We start from the raw sequence: 13,574 nt of genomic DNA, 5'->3' as shown, positions 1-13,574 counted from the left end.
CCAAAAACAGTAACAACAAGTCTCACAATGGAGACATTACTGGTGCCCGCTCAAGCAAATTGATGAGCAATGGGATGATAGTGACAGTGACAGTGGAGACAGAAATTCAAATTTCTATAAATCTATCTTAAAAATTGTCATACATATGAAAAAGAGATAGGAACAGAAAATGTTCATATGTCCTCTGGGCCAAGACTTGTAACTGGGGGGGGGGGCAGAAATAACTTAAATATCAACTACTTACAACTATATAATAGGATATAATGTATTACTTAAAACAGAACAAACAGAGCAGGGATGAAGCACTTGCCTTGCATGCAGCCATCCAGGTTCTATCCCTAGCATCACATATGGCTCCCAGAGAACCACCAGGCATGATCTCTGAGCTCAGAGCCAGGAGTAAGCACCGTGGCAGGTGTGACTCAAAACCCAAGTGAGAAAAGAAAAAAAAATATGGGGCCAGAGAGACAGTACAGAGGATAGGGCCCTTGCCTTGCATGCAGCTGGGTTTGATCCCCGACATCCTATATAGCAGGAGAAGGAGGAGAAAAAAGGGAAAAAAAAATAGGGAAGAGGTACCTAGAAGAGAGGTCAGAGGGCTGGTGCACAGGCTCTGCATACAGGAGGATCCAGATTTGACTCTAGCACCCTGTGAGCACTAAACCACAAGCAGCCCCTGAGCACCACTGGGTGTGTCCCAAATTAAAAAAAAATTTAATGTATCATAGCTTCATCTAATTAATGTATAATACATAACCGATAAACTTAAAGTAGTCACCCATGAAAAGAGAGACTGATAACATAATGTTTTACCTACCATTTAGTTTTTGTTACAATGACTATAGTGAGTACAATCTAGAGGTGGCCTCCCAAGCACTGCTCAGGGAGTCTAGGGCCACTCCCTGGGTTACTAGGCCAACACGCCAGCTAGTTCAATGCTAGGACTACAGGGTGAAGAGTGGTTTGGGTCCTTTGATGCCAAGGACCCTTGGGCCACCCTGGCAGACCTCGGAGGACCTGCAGGGTCATGCCAGCCATACTCAGGTGCTAGAACCCAATCCTGGTCCCCTGCACTAAGCATTATCACATCCTCTGCACAGTCAGGCCCTGTTGGCTGAGCATCGCCACGAGTGACCCCCCAGACCACCTGACCACTGCTTTGGATGTTCTTTCCACGGAGAAATAAAACTAAATAAGATTTCAGGTCAAGGATGAAGTTTCACCAACAGGGCGCATGCATAACTTTCAAGTAGGTGTTTCTAGGTTCACTTCCCAGCACCCAAAAAATTAAATGTGATCTGCCTTGTTTAAATGATACTGAGAGAGATCCACCTCAAATGGAGTAGTTGAAATATATGAAAAGATGTGAAGCGATAGACTACAAATGACTATAATCTGAACAAGAAAGAGAAACACTTCAGACTTTCTCTACAGAAAGAAAGGCTATGTAGGGACACAGGCAGAGAGTCTCTTGGCCCCGAGCCTGGCTGTCTTCACTGGGGGCCCTCGGAGCGGGTAGATTTCAGTTTCCCTCCCCGCTCCGAGAAGAGCCCCTGCAGCCGAAGACCTCTGAAGCCCAGCCACAGCCATGTTCAAGGTCACTCTTCACACGTTCGGACGAGCCTCACGCATGAAGAAACTGGCAGAGGAACCCAGGTGTGTGGGACCCCGAGCCGAGATCTACAAGCCTTCTCAGATCAGGACTGGGCCTGTTCTGCCCAGATTTCCCATTTTCCAGGAGCTAGGCGGTCACACCCAGGGACTGCCCCTGGCGCTGTGTAATCCCACCAGAGGCCAACATCCAGAGACTATAAAACCAAGCTCCCAGAAGCGACATCTTAGAGCCTAGTTCTCCCTCTGGGAGAACCTGGCAAGCTACTGAGAGTTTCCTACCCGCAAACTCCCCGTGGCGTATTCATATGCCAAAAACAGTTAACAATGATGGGTTTCATTCCCCTGACCCTGAAAGAGCCTCCAATGCAGCACCATTGGAAAGGATGAGTAAAGAGAGGCTTCTAAAATCTCAGGGCTAGGACGAAAGGAGATGTTACTGAGACCGCTAGAGAAATTCAATTATCAACGGGATGATGATGATGATGATGATGATGATGATGATGATGATGATGATGATAAAGGGGGATAGAAGTGTTTGGTAGCAGAGAAGTGAAGCTCTCAGTAGAGATAAGGCTCTTTGTTGACAGAGACTCAGAGATTTGAGAACCAGGTATTACATCTATGCAGAAACTGATAGATACAAACAAGTCAACCACAGACATTTGGAAGGGTGGGTTTGGGAGTTCTTGCAAGAGATAGTTCTAATCAATGTTTAAGAGAGTCAATCTGTCACTGACTGAAGATGAGGAGAAGGGGGGAAAAAAATAAACTAATCAGGGCCAAAGAGATAGTACAAAAGTTAGGGCATTTGCCTTGCATGCAAGCAGGTTCAATTCCCAGCATCCCATATAGTCCCCAAGCTTCACTAGAAGTAATTCCCAGTGCAGAGCCTGAAGTAATCTCTGAGCACAGCCAGATGTGATCCAAAAACAAAACAAACAAAAATCAGCAGTTAAGGCTTTGTAAATACGTTAAAGGGTAAATCCAGACAGGGTAGAAGAGGGGAGGGGTAGAAGGCATGGTAGCAGTAGGTTATATAATCTTTTAAAAGAAAATTACCTCCTCAATACAAAATTAGATGAAGGGGACTTTGAAAGGAATCCATTTAAATCAGAATTCTGAAGCTTATGTGATCTTAATTTTACAATAAATTGAGAGGAGTATATTAAGGAATAGAAAATTAACAGTTAAAGAGGTATTATAAGCCCAAACTGGCTCAAGAAAAGGTGGATGACAGATATGTTGAGAAACATTCTAGGTAGAAAGTGTAGGAATGGAGAATACTCATGGAGAACAGGAAAACTGAAGATCCAGATGGCATAACATCAATGTCTTGAAAGAGGAAGCCTCAGTTTCCCCTTGCCAGTGAGACAGAAAGCCAGACTCCATTTTGTGCCTCAGGGTCATGAGTTTACAACCTAGCAAGAAAAACATGCCAATCCCCAATGGCATGGACATAAACGCCCAGACATCTGACCACAGATAACAGGGATGGTTCAAGTAAAGGTAAGAAGTTGCGTTAACCGCTTCTTTCGGCTTCTATACCTCCGCTTGCTTGCCCATGGTCGTGAGAATGCACCTGGTAGGGGGCACCCAGGCACATAGGTAGGAGAGCATAAGACTTAAAAACCTCTCCCTGAAGGCAATCGGGGTTTCAAGCCCAGGGAGCGGTCCCAGCTTTTGAACCCTCAGCGCTGAATCTTTTGTACGAGTGCCCTCAGCGCTGAGTCCCTTGCATGAGTGTGTTTTGGTGTGTGAATAAAACCTTGATCTATCTGTCCTGTCTGTGTGTGTCTCCATCGACAGCTGGGCTCAGGCTTGTGGACACTTAACACCCACTTGGGGAGCTTCTTTTCCACTTTCCAATAAACTTTTCTACTTTCGTCTCTGAGTCTGAGCATCTTTATTATTCAATATTTTCTTTCTTGAAAATAGTGAAGAACCTGGGAATTGCAAAGGATCAGAGACTGGCCCGATGACACTTCTGCCTCACCTGCGTCAGTCTGAACAAGGTGAGAGCATGGCAGGGGGAGGGAGAGTTTAGCCAATATACAGAGTCCCAGGGCACTGTGCTTCCTCCAGGAGAAGGAAGTGATGTAGGCAAGTAGATCGGGAAAGGCCCTGGCAATGAAAACTCAGGTCAACAAAACTTCCAAGAGGAAAATTCTAAGGCTGATTCACCCTGTGGATACGGAAAACAGAGGCCTGATAAGACCATCAGCCGCGGAGCCTGAGGAGATGGGACCCCTCCCCATAAATTTCCTCAAACTTTGATCCCTCCTTTAATCCAATTAACTTTAGTGATTCAGCCTGGAGAAGACTCCAGAAATTTCCGGATTAAGACAACCTGAGAAGAGCCTATAAAAGTCACCTTGAATAAAGTAAGGGAGCACATATGCCGCCCAAGCTCATGTGCTGCTTGTGCCCATATAGCCGAGGACATGTAGTGCCCGGGCACATGTCTCGCCCGCATCTCCCCTCTTGATATTCGTACTTTCATGCTTTTGTGTCTAATGCTGGGGTATGTCCAGGGGCTCTCCCCCTGCTCTTAGAGAAGCTGTGTTCTCTCTTAAGCTCCTTACTTTCTCACTCTCTCCCCCTCCACACATTCAAAAACCCTCCAAATAAAATCTATTTACTTCACTGTCTACTGAATTTCTTTTCTTCGAGCAAGACAAGAACTCAGTAACCCTGGGTTCCGGGTGGCAGAGGTGGATGGGGAGAAAGTGACCATCTTTCTCCTCCCCATTTCACATGAGTCACCCGTGGGTGACTGATATCAGAAGGACATCAAACACTATCTCCTGACCAAGTGATGTGCGAATGGGGAAAGAACTGCTGAATGGAGGAGACCAAAGGAAGTCAGCTCACTTGAGATTTAGGCTGACAATTAAAGAGGGCTTTATTCAATTCTATATCAATGAGTAAAAAGGATGTATTTCAAAATAAGCCATACTCCAATATTGCTCAAATAATTTTCCAGGACACTATCTTACAAAGATCTTATTTGGCTTAAAAATAATTGTGAATTACTTGAAACAATAGCCTTTACTGAATTTGGGCTACAACTCCTGACACACAGATAGAGATTATAAAAGCATGAGAATACCTGAACACTGAAGTTGAGACAAAATCTGAGCACCTTCGAAGTGGTGACTTGTCATCTTTAAATTAGGTTTGATACAGCGAATAAAGCTGGCCCCCTAGGAGAATAAAGATACTTTTACATACAACTTCTATAAAAATATAAAAATCTTATTTCTATTCATATCCACTAGTTTCCGTGCATATTACCATTAATATATGAGCTTCTTTTAAAATAATAACTAATGGGGTTGGTTGTGGACATGGCTCACTGGGAGGGTACAAGCATGAGACCTGGGTTCATTCATCAGTGCACAAATAAATAAGCAAACAATGTAAGACTTTATTACCATATATTTGTAACTTAAAGTTTTGAATGAGTATCTGTATCATGTTAATCATGTTAGGAATATAGCATGTTTCATATCTGAGCATCAGAAATTTCTTTTTTTCTTTTTTCTTTTTGGGTCACACCTGGTGATGCACAGGGGTGACTCCTGGCTCTGTACTCAGGAATTACCCCTAGCGGTGCTCAGGGGACTATATGGGATGCTGGGAATCAAACCCGGGTGGGCTGCATGCAAGGCAAACACCCTACCTGCTATGCTATAGCTCTAGCCCCCAAAATTTCTGCTTTTTAAGAAGAAAATTCTGTATTATATCATGCTTCAACATACTTAAGCAAAGCATTTCGTATGTGGTCATCATTCTATATCTAAGAGTGTTTACATGCTTCACTTTTATGACAAGAAAACTGCTGAAAGATAGTATAGTCTGTAGGGCGCTTGCCTTGCATGTGGCTGACCCGGATTTCATCTCAGCATCCCTTAAAGTCTACCAAGCACTGCTGAGAGTAATTCCTGAGTGCAGAGTTAAGAGTAAAGAGTAACCCCTAAGCATCACCCGGTGTGGCCTAAACAACAACAGCAGAACATCCAAAACTACTCTATAGAAAGAGGACTAAATAAATTAACTCTTAAGAAAGTTAACAAAGGCAGTTTGTAAAATTGCCCCAGGGGATTATGGGCTGAGGTTCAATGTGAGGATGGGGTCCAGCCTAAGGGAACAACCATAGCTCCAGATGTTTGCATAACAGGATCTGCTTCGTTTACTGACTTGTCGCAATTCAAGATTATTTTCAACAATCTGCTCTTCTTTTCTCATGGTGGCAATATTTTCATACGAAAGTTAACATAACTGGATTCAGTAGAAATGTTAAGGATGTTTTACTCTTTTAACATGCGACCATGTTTTCTCCTTTGCAAACCAAATTTAAACAATTAAGCTATTTTTTAAAAGGCGTTATTGGGGCTGGAGCGATAGCACACAGGGTAGGTTGCCTCGCATGTGGCCAACCTGGGTTCGATTCCCAGCATCCCATATGGTCCCCTGAGGACCACCAGGAGTAATTCCTGAGTGCATGCGCCAGGAGTAACCCCTGTGCATCGCCGGGTGTGACCCAAAAAGAAAAAAGAAAAAAACACAAAAAGGTATTATTAGGAATTCTGATGCTATTGGGAAGGATTTATGATAATGCTGAATCTACGTTTAAAACAGGAGTATCCCAGCCCTTTAAAAAAAAAAGTGATAGTTTGTATTGGTTCAAAATGAATAAAATGATGTCAGGGATTTGCTTCAAAATAATCCAAAATCTGGGATGTTTCAGAGACCAATGTGCTGGCAATGTGCTGCTGTTAATGCTGGAAGATAAGAAAATGAGAGTTAATTCTCTCTACTTATACCTCTTAAAATTTTAGGCCAAAATGGAGGGAAAAATCATCATTTTCCTCATTCTGCTTCAAGAACACGAGCCAGAGATGGCACAAAGGTTAAGGCATTTGCCTTGCGTGCATCGGACTTCAGTTTGATCCCTTGCACTCCATAAACTCCCCTAACTACCACCAGAAGTGAGGAGCCCAAAGGCAGAAATAAGACCTAAGCACTGTTGGGTGTGGTCACAAAACTCCTCACCCAAAACTGAAAACAAACAATGTGTATATATACATATACACACATGTCTTACAGTGCACTATTATACAATTTAAAGTTTTGTTGGTTAAACAAGACTTTTTTTAAATTAAAACACATTCATTTGGAATCATCACTGCATGAGGCTGAAAGAATTCCTTCAAAGCAGTAGCATCATAAAGTTGAACAGTTACTTCAACAAGAATTTAACTTCAAAGTATCAAAATATTTAGGACATTCTTCATTTCATAATTCATAAAAGAAGCCCATGTTTTGAAGTAGTGCTATATTTGAGAAATAACAGTAAAATATCCTCTTTCAGGGCCGGAGCAATTGCACCGCAGGTAGGCTGTTTGCCTTGCACTTGGCCGACCCGGGTTCGATTCCTGGCATATGGTCCCCCAAGCACCGCCAGGAGTAATTCCTGAGTGCAGAGTCAGGAGTAACCCCTGAGCATCGCCAGGTATGACCCAAAAAGAAAAAAAAAAATCCCCTTTCACACCAAACATTAGACTTGGGTGCTTGATCTTCAAAAGCTGAATATTTGCAAACAGTGAAGACATTTAAAAGAACTTCTTACTGGCTACTAAAGCATGTCAAACTGTAATTTTCAACAATTGAATATATTTCTTTTCAAGGGCTGGAGCGATAGCACAGCGGGTAGGGCATTTGCCTTGCACGCGGCCGACACGGGTTCCATTCCCAGCATCCCATATATGGTCCCCTGAGCACCGCCAGGAGTAATTCCTGAGTGAAGAGCCAGGAGTAGCCCCTGTGCATCGTCAGGTGTGACCCAAAAAGCAAAAAAATAAAAAATAAAAAAAAATAAATAAATGTCTTTTCAAAATGACTATTTGGAAAATAAGATATTTCAATTCTGTGGATTGTTTTTTAAAAGTAAGTCATATCTCAAAACTGTGCCTCATTTAAAGAATCCAATAGAAAAAGTCTTTCTCTGGTAAAATTTTCACTACAAAATAAATGAACTGCTAAAACTTCCAATCAAAAACAGGATTCTAGGAAACCTTGCCTCTACAATGAAAGTAGAAATATTCATTTTAATTTTTTCTCCTTTATTTTTTCTTTGTAGTTATTTTCCCTTTCCCAAAACCTCAAGAAATCTTAACTTGGTTGAATTCAGAGAATTTGACAGTTGTGAAGTAATTAAACATCACATATACCTTACTGTTCTTCAAAAACTAACCAAAGGGGGCTGGTGGTGCTCAGGGCCACACTCAGGAGTGCTCAGGGCTTTCTCCTGGCTGGGTGCTTAGGGGGCTCCTATCTACTAAGCATATGTGGACAGAACCAATGTCAGCCGTGTGCAAGGGAAGTACTCTTATCCCTGTACTATCTCTCACTGTCACTGTCATCAAGTTGTTCATTGATTTGCTTGAGCGGGCACCAGTAACATCTCCATTCATCCCAGCCCTGAGATTTTAGCAGCCTCTCCTTACTATCTTTCCCAACAACTGATGGTTCTTTCAGGGTCAGGGGAATGAGACCTGTTATTGTTACTGGATTTGGCATACTGAATATGCCACAGGGAGCTTGCCAGGCTCTTCTGTGTGGGCAGGATACTCTCGGTAGCTTGTTGGGCTCTCCGAGAGGTACGGAGAATGTATATCAGAAAATACAAGCAAGTATGTTAAAACCAAACACATGCATGCTGTTTTAGGCACAACAGTGGGCTAGACTATAAGAGGTCGAGTGGATACTAAGCTTAAACTGCATTTCAAATTATTCTAGGTTTACTGGGTTTATTTAAGCAATTATTAGTGATAATTTGAGAGAATATTTTTCAATGTTTGTGTACTCACGGTGCTTCGAAGTTTGTCCAGAAGTAAATTTAATTGTGTCTGTGAATGAAAAAAATCAGTTGATTGTTTCAAAGAGGAAAAGTAAACTATCATAAATTCATATTAGCTCTCCAACATTAGGTGAAAATAACATGCAATGATATTGACATGTAACACATCACAACTGGACAGCGTGGGTATACAAAATTTAACAAATATCATGCAAAAGTCTATGTAATGCCACAGACAATAACTCATTTCACTTATACAGAACCTGTGTAAAAGACTGAAAATTAGCAACACTAAAAAAAATATACATGCACACTTGCAAATGGGCTGAATGAGGGAAAAGTATACAGGCAGGGAAGCACGTAAACGGAAATGGCAGGGCTGACACAGTTAGAGACCAACAGAGTGGAATCTGAAGACACGCTAACGTCGGCTTTAAGTACATGCAAGCTAGGTGCAGTCCGCATCACTCTCCATTAAGAATGGAAGACATGTTTAAAAATAGCATGAGTGATATATTATGAGGATTTTTCTTTATAACTTAGTACAAAATTAGCCTGCCTCGTTAGAGAAGCTTTTTCTACTGTTATAAAAATTTTTTAGATGTCAATTTTTTTTTTAACTTGGGCGATTTTCTCAAAAAATAAACTGACAGTGAACACTTCAGGTTGCTACGCCCTCTTGCTGTGGATTTTATTTATTTATTTATTTATTTTGGTGTTTTATTTTTTTGTGGGAGGGACTTCAAAACAGTGCTCAGGAGGTTTGGGGACCATGCTCAAAGACAGACAGCCAGGCCTGATGGGCTGGAAGCCCAGGGTGAGCCGGCAATGCTGATGGGAACCTTGCTGCAGGAGATAAAGGAGGGTCCAAGTAGCATGCTCACACTCCTTAAACCCACTGCTCTCTTCCCAACCCACTTTCCTGCTTTTATTAAGTGAACTGGTTATAATATTCACTAATTTCCACTGATTCAGTACTTCAAGATCACATGTTTACTGCTTCTCAAATTAAGTATGCAAAATCCTTTTATCAATATTATAACAAAATGTTCATTGTACTACTTAGAAAAGATATAAATATGTCAAATTATTTAACTTATTGGATCAATCATAGCTATAACAGTATTATATATCAGTGTAACTATTACTAGTAAGTATAAATCAAACAGCAATACTTTCTTGATTCCACGAGTCAGATACTACTTCAAGTTTTTCATGGCATTACCATATTTAAAGTGCACGATTCTGATGAAGGATATATTATCAACTTCATTTTACAGGTGAAATCATTGAGGTCCAGAAAAACAACTAATTTGCCCCAGATCACAGAGTTAGTAATGGCAAAACAAAGACTCCAATATAGGTCTGACATCAATGTTCACCATTTTACCTGTAACACCACTGTACACTTCAAATAACATATAAAAATAGAGTGAACATGTCACTGGATAAAAATATATATTTAGCTGCATCTACTACTGATCTGCTTGTCTAAGTTCTAACAATGCTAATTAGACTGGACCATCACCCAACTGAAAGCAAGTAAAAGATCTACCAACATGGAAAGAAAAAAAACTGTCACAAACATCATTCTTAATCCGTAGACCAATAAGCATTGTATTCAAAGCAGAGCAAAAGTAAACCAGAAGAGTAGAAGCAGCAAAGCTAAACTAACATCTGAAAGAAGACAGAACAATGTCAACATTCCAATAGCAGCAGTCAAAGACCACAGGGCACCAAGCTAAACTAAACTGCTTTTGCAACTCATGTTCTGCAGTTTATTTTTTAGCATACAACTATTCATGCACATATTGACAGGACTAGATTTCTGCCCAGAAGACTCACTTGCTAAGTCTAGCAATAAAAGGATTAGATTTCATAATCTAAAAAGAGTCACTTTTAAGTAGAAAACATTTGTTTCTCAGGAATGTTGGATAATCAAAGCTATATTCTTTTTGCTAATTAACTTTTTTTTGGACGTTCTAGGGCCACATCCATAGTTGCCAAGGGCTTATTTCTGGCTCTGTGCTCAGAGGTCACTCCTTGAAGCACTCAGGGAATAATATGTGGTGCTAGAGATCCAATGGGCTCAGCCACATTTCAGGCAATCACCTTACCTCCATTCTATCTCTCCAAGCCCCAAATCTATTTTGTTTTTATGGTTTTATATACTTATAGAATCTAATCAGCTGTTCCTGCAACATTTAAAATAAAGATTAACTTATTTTCTTTTTTAAAAGAATCTTAGAAAAATATTAGAAATATTTTATTAGAAACAATGTCACAACTTTCAGCTGAATATGCAAAATGCCTATTTTGCATCTATATTTTGGCATTTCAAGACTTAACATGAAATATTTTAACCAGGGCTGAGGAGATAGTACAGCTGTAGGCATTTGCCTTGCACGTGACTAACCCAGGGTCTAAGGCCCAGCATCCAATACGGTCTACCAAGAACTTCCAGGAGTGATTCCTGAGTGCAGAGCTTTGAGGAACCCCTGAGCATTACTGGTTGTGCCCCCCCTACATACATACACAAAAAAACTTTAACCAAAGTATTCTAAGAGTATTTGTTTCTATTTGTATTGTCTAAAACTGCAATATGCTCTTGTCAGCAAGACTATTACAATATTATAGGAGGAAAATACTTCATCGATACCCACTTCACAAAAGATCAACGCACTATTCTAACCAAACTGTTATAATGTCTATTGAGGAACTTGAGACTACCAAAACAAACCAAGAAAAAGGAAAAACATTGCTCAACACAATTAAGAACTCATAATTAATTAACAAAGTGGATGACAAAGTTAAAGACTTTTTATTCAATTACCTGAAAATACATTATAGGCCCTCTCCTCTATGCTTAATCTTTTGAAATAAATTATTTATAAAGATGGCCTTATTAAATTAATTATGTTCCATTTCAATTTCCAAGGAATTTCAGCATGATTATATTGCTAGTACTTTGATCGTAAAATACTGTTGTATTTTATATGTAGTAAACATGATAAAAACCAAGTGAGTTCTTATAAATATGATATTGTGAAAATGTGTAAGAAAAATTAATCCTAGTTCTTTATATTATTTAATAGAAGTTTTAATCATTAAACTTTTGAAGCTTTAAAAAAACATTTATTGTCATTTATGTAACATGTTTACAAGAGTGTTAATGTTTATACTACTGATGTACAAAGTCAGTACACCCTCACCACCACTAAAAGGCCCAAGACCCTCCATTACTGTCCTGCCACAATAGTTTTAAAGATCTTTTCCTATGGTAAATACTCAACAATTAGCTGTGTTTGATTCCTTAGACATATCATGTGAACGTTCCTTATTATAGCTCAAGGAGTAAATTCCTGGCTCAAAATTAATTTTTTAAAGAGTTCAATGAAAAGTAAGCAAATTAAAGGATTTTCCATACACAGCACCTGATCTTGTACAAAAGCATTAAGCAAATTTTAGTGTGGTAAGCGCACCCATAAAGCACCGTGACAGATGGCTCTTTGGAACATGGCAGCCACTTGATAAAAAGGAGTCCACGAAGCTGATCATTTACCTGAGGCCCCTGGCTGTGCCTGCTTTTCCTCTCACAACTCAACTAGTCCTCTCTAGACACTCCGAGCTGGACTACTCCAGCTAAAACAAAACTGCTGAATAAGGAAGGAAACAGAAAACACATGGGAAAGAAAAAGTTTGAAGGTCAACCAGGCTGTAAGCAGAAGTAAGAACATTCGGAGAAGCAATCAGGTATGTTAAGCACCAAGAAAGAACACATTCATAAAATGAGGAACATTTCTGTATGTTCAATTACTGTTGTGTACGTTCTGTTATTTCACATATGAACATTAAGAATATAGAATCTGCTACTGCACCGCAGTTGTGGGACTGCTGATCGACATCATTCACTGTAAACTATAAAACGGTACACTTTAAATACAGCTAAAATTATTACGAGTTTAATACAAATACCTTAAACTTGTTTCCCACACTGATGAAGCTAAGTTTTCCTGCTTTCTGTTTAGTATCTTTGTTGTTATTTGTGGATGATTCAAATAATTCCCGAATAAACTTATCCCTGGATTCACATATTAAGGATTCAAGAGACATGTGTAAGGCATCATTATTTTTCTCCACAAACTGGGTCTGAAAAATAAGCAAAGAGAAATTGCTTGGACCATCTTGCGAGTACTTCTCTGAACCCAGCAATATCCTGTCAAATATTCTGGGATAAGAGAAATTTGCCACATCTGTGTTTTCCAGAAAAGTCCCCACCAGCCAATGTGAACATGGAGAACATCTAACACTGAGGAACAAAGGAGCCAACTTTCCCATTTTATTTCATTTTTGTGTATGTGTGAAGCATTACTTTTATATAACCATTTTATTTCATTTAAATACAAATAACTAGATGTGTTTGGAGGTTAATCGTACTTCACAGCACAACTTCAACATCAAATGGTTTTCTCTCGGCAAAAGCTATACTTACTGTTTCATAGCACACAGCCCCTGCAAAATGCCTGATAATGAAGCCTTCATCATCTCGAATGTTCCTATGAATTGCCAGCTTAGACTTTCGGGGAATCTGAAAGAAAATGGATATGTTTGTTAAATTACAAGAAAATACCTAACTTCCTTTAGGAAGCATGAAATGTAAAAGACCTAAAACTATAAGGGTAATTTTTATACTTTTCACACAATCATTCTCCTTTTAAGATTTAAAAGTGCGGGGCTGGAGCGATAGCACAGCGGGTAGGGCGTTTGCCTTGCACGCGGTCGACCCCGGTTCTAATCCCAGCATCCCATATGGTCCCCTGAGCACCGCCAGGGGTAATTCCTGAGTGAAGAGCCAGGAGTAACCCCTGTGCATCGCCGGGTGTGACCCAAAAACCAAAAAAAAAAAAAAAAAAAGATTTAAAAGTGCAAGCGAAGGGGCCAGGAAAATAGCAAAAGGGGGTTTTGGCACTTGCCTCGCTCACAGCCAAACCTGGCTGGGCTCCGAGCACTTCAGGAGGGACCTCTTAGCACAGAGCACAGAGCCAGGAGTAAGTCCTGAGCGTCACCAGGTTCACTCTAAAAATGTCAACAAAGCTGC

General features: G+C 40.3%; 1 protein-coding gene across 2 annotated transcripts in view; it reads right to left on the bottom strand.

Moving 5' to 3' along the window:
• MYO6 (myosin VI) overlaps positions 1–13,574 on the bottom strand; it is a 151,185-nt gene that overhangs the window by 35,744 nt on the left and 101,867 nt on the right. For both annotated transcript variants that reach the window (XM_055134700.1, XM_055134699.1), the window contains exons 17-20: positions 12,969–13,064; positions 12,452–12,625; positions 8,487–8,525; positions 4,724–4,817 (exon numbers count right to left, since the gene is read on the bottom strand). In XM_055134700.1, the coding sequence (XP_054990675.1) occupies positions 4,724–4,817; positions 8,487–8,525; positions 12,452–12,625; positions 12,969–13,064 (403 nt within the window). The remainder of the gene's footprint in view (positions 1–4,723; positions 4,818–8,486; positions 8,526–12,451; positions 12,626–12,968; positions 13,065–13,574) is intronic.

Source organism: Sorex araneus, chromosome 4 (assembly GCF_027595985.1).
Source record: "Sorex araneus isolate mSorAra2 chromosome 4, mSorAra2.pri, whole genome shotgun sequence".
In the NCBI taxonomy this organism is placed as follows: domain Eukaryota; kingdom Metazoa; phylum Chordata; class Mammalia; order Eulipotyphla; family Soricidae; genus Sorex; species Sorex araneus.
This window is presented reverse-complemented; position numbering and strand designations above follow the sequence as displayed.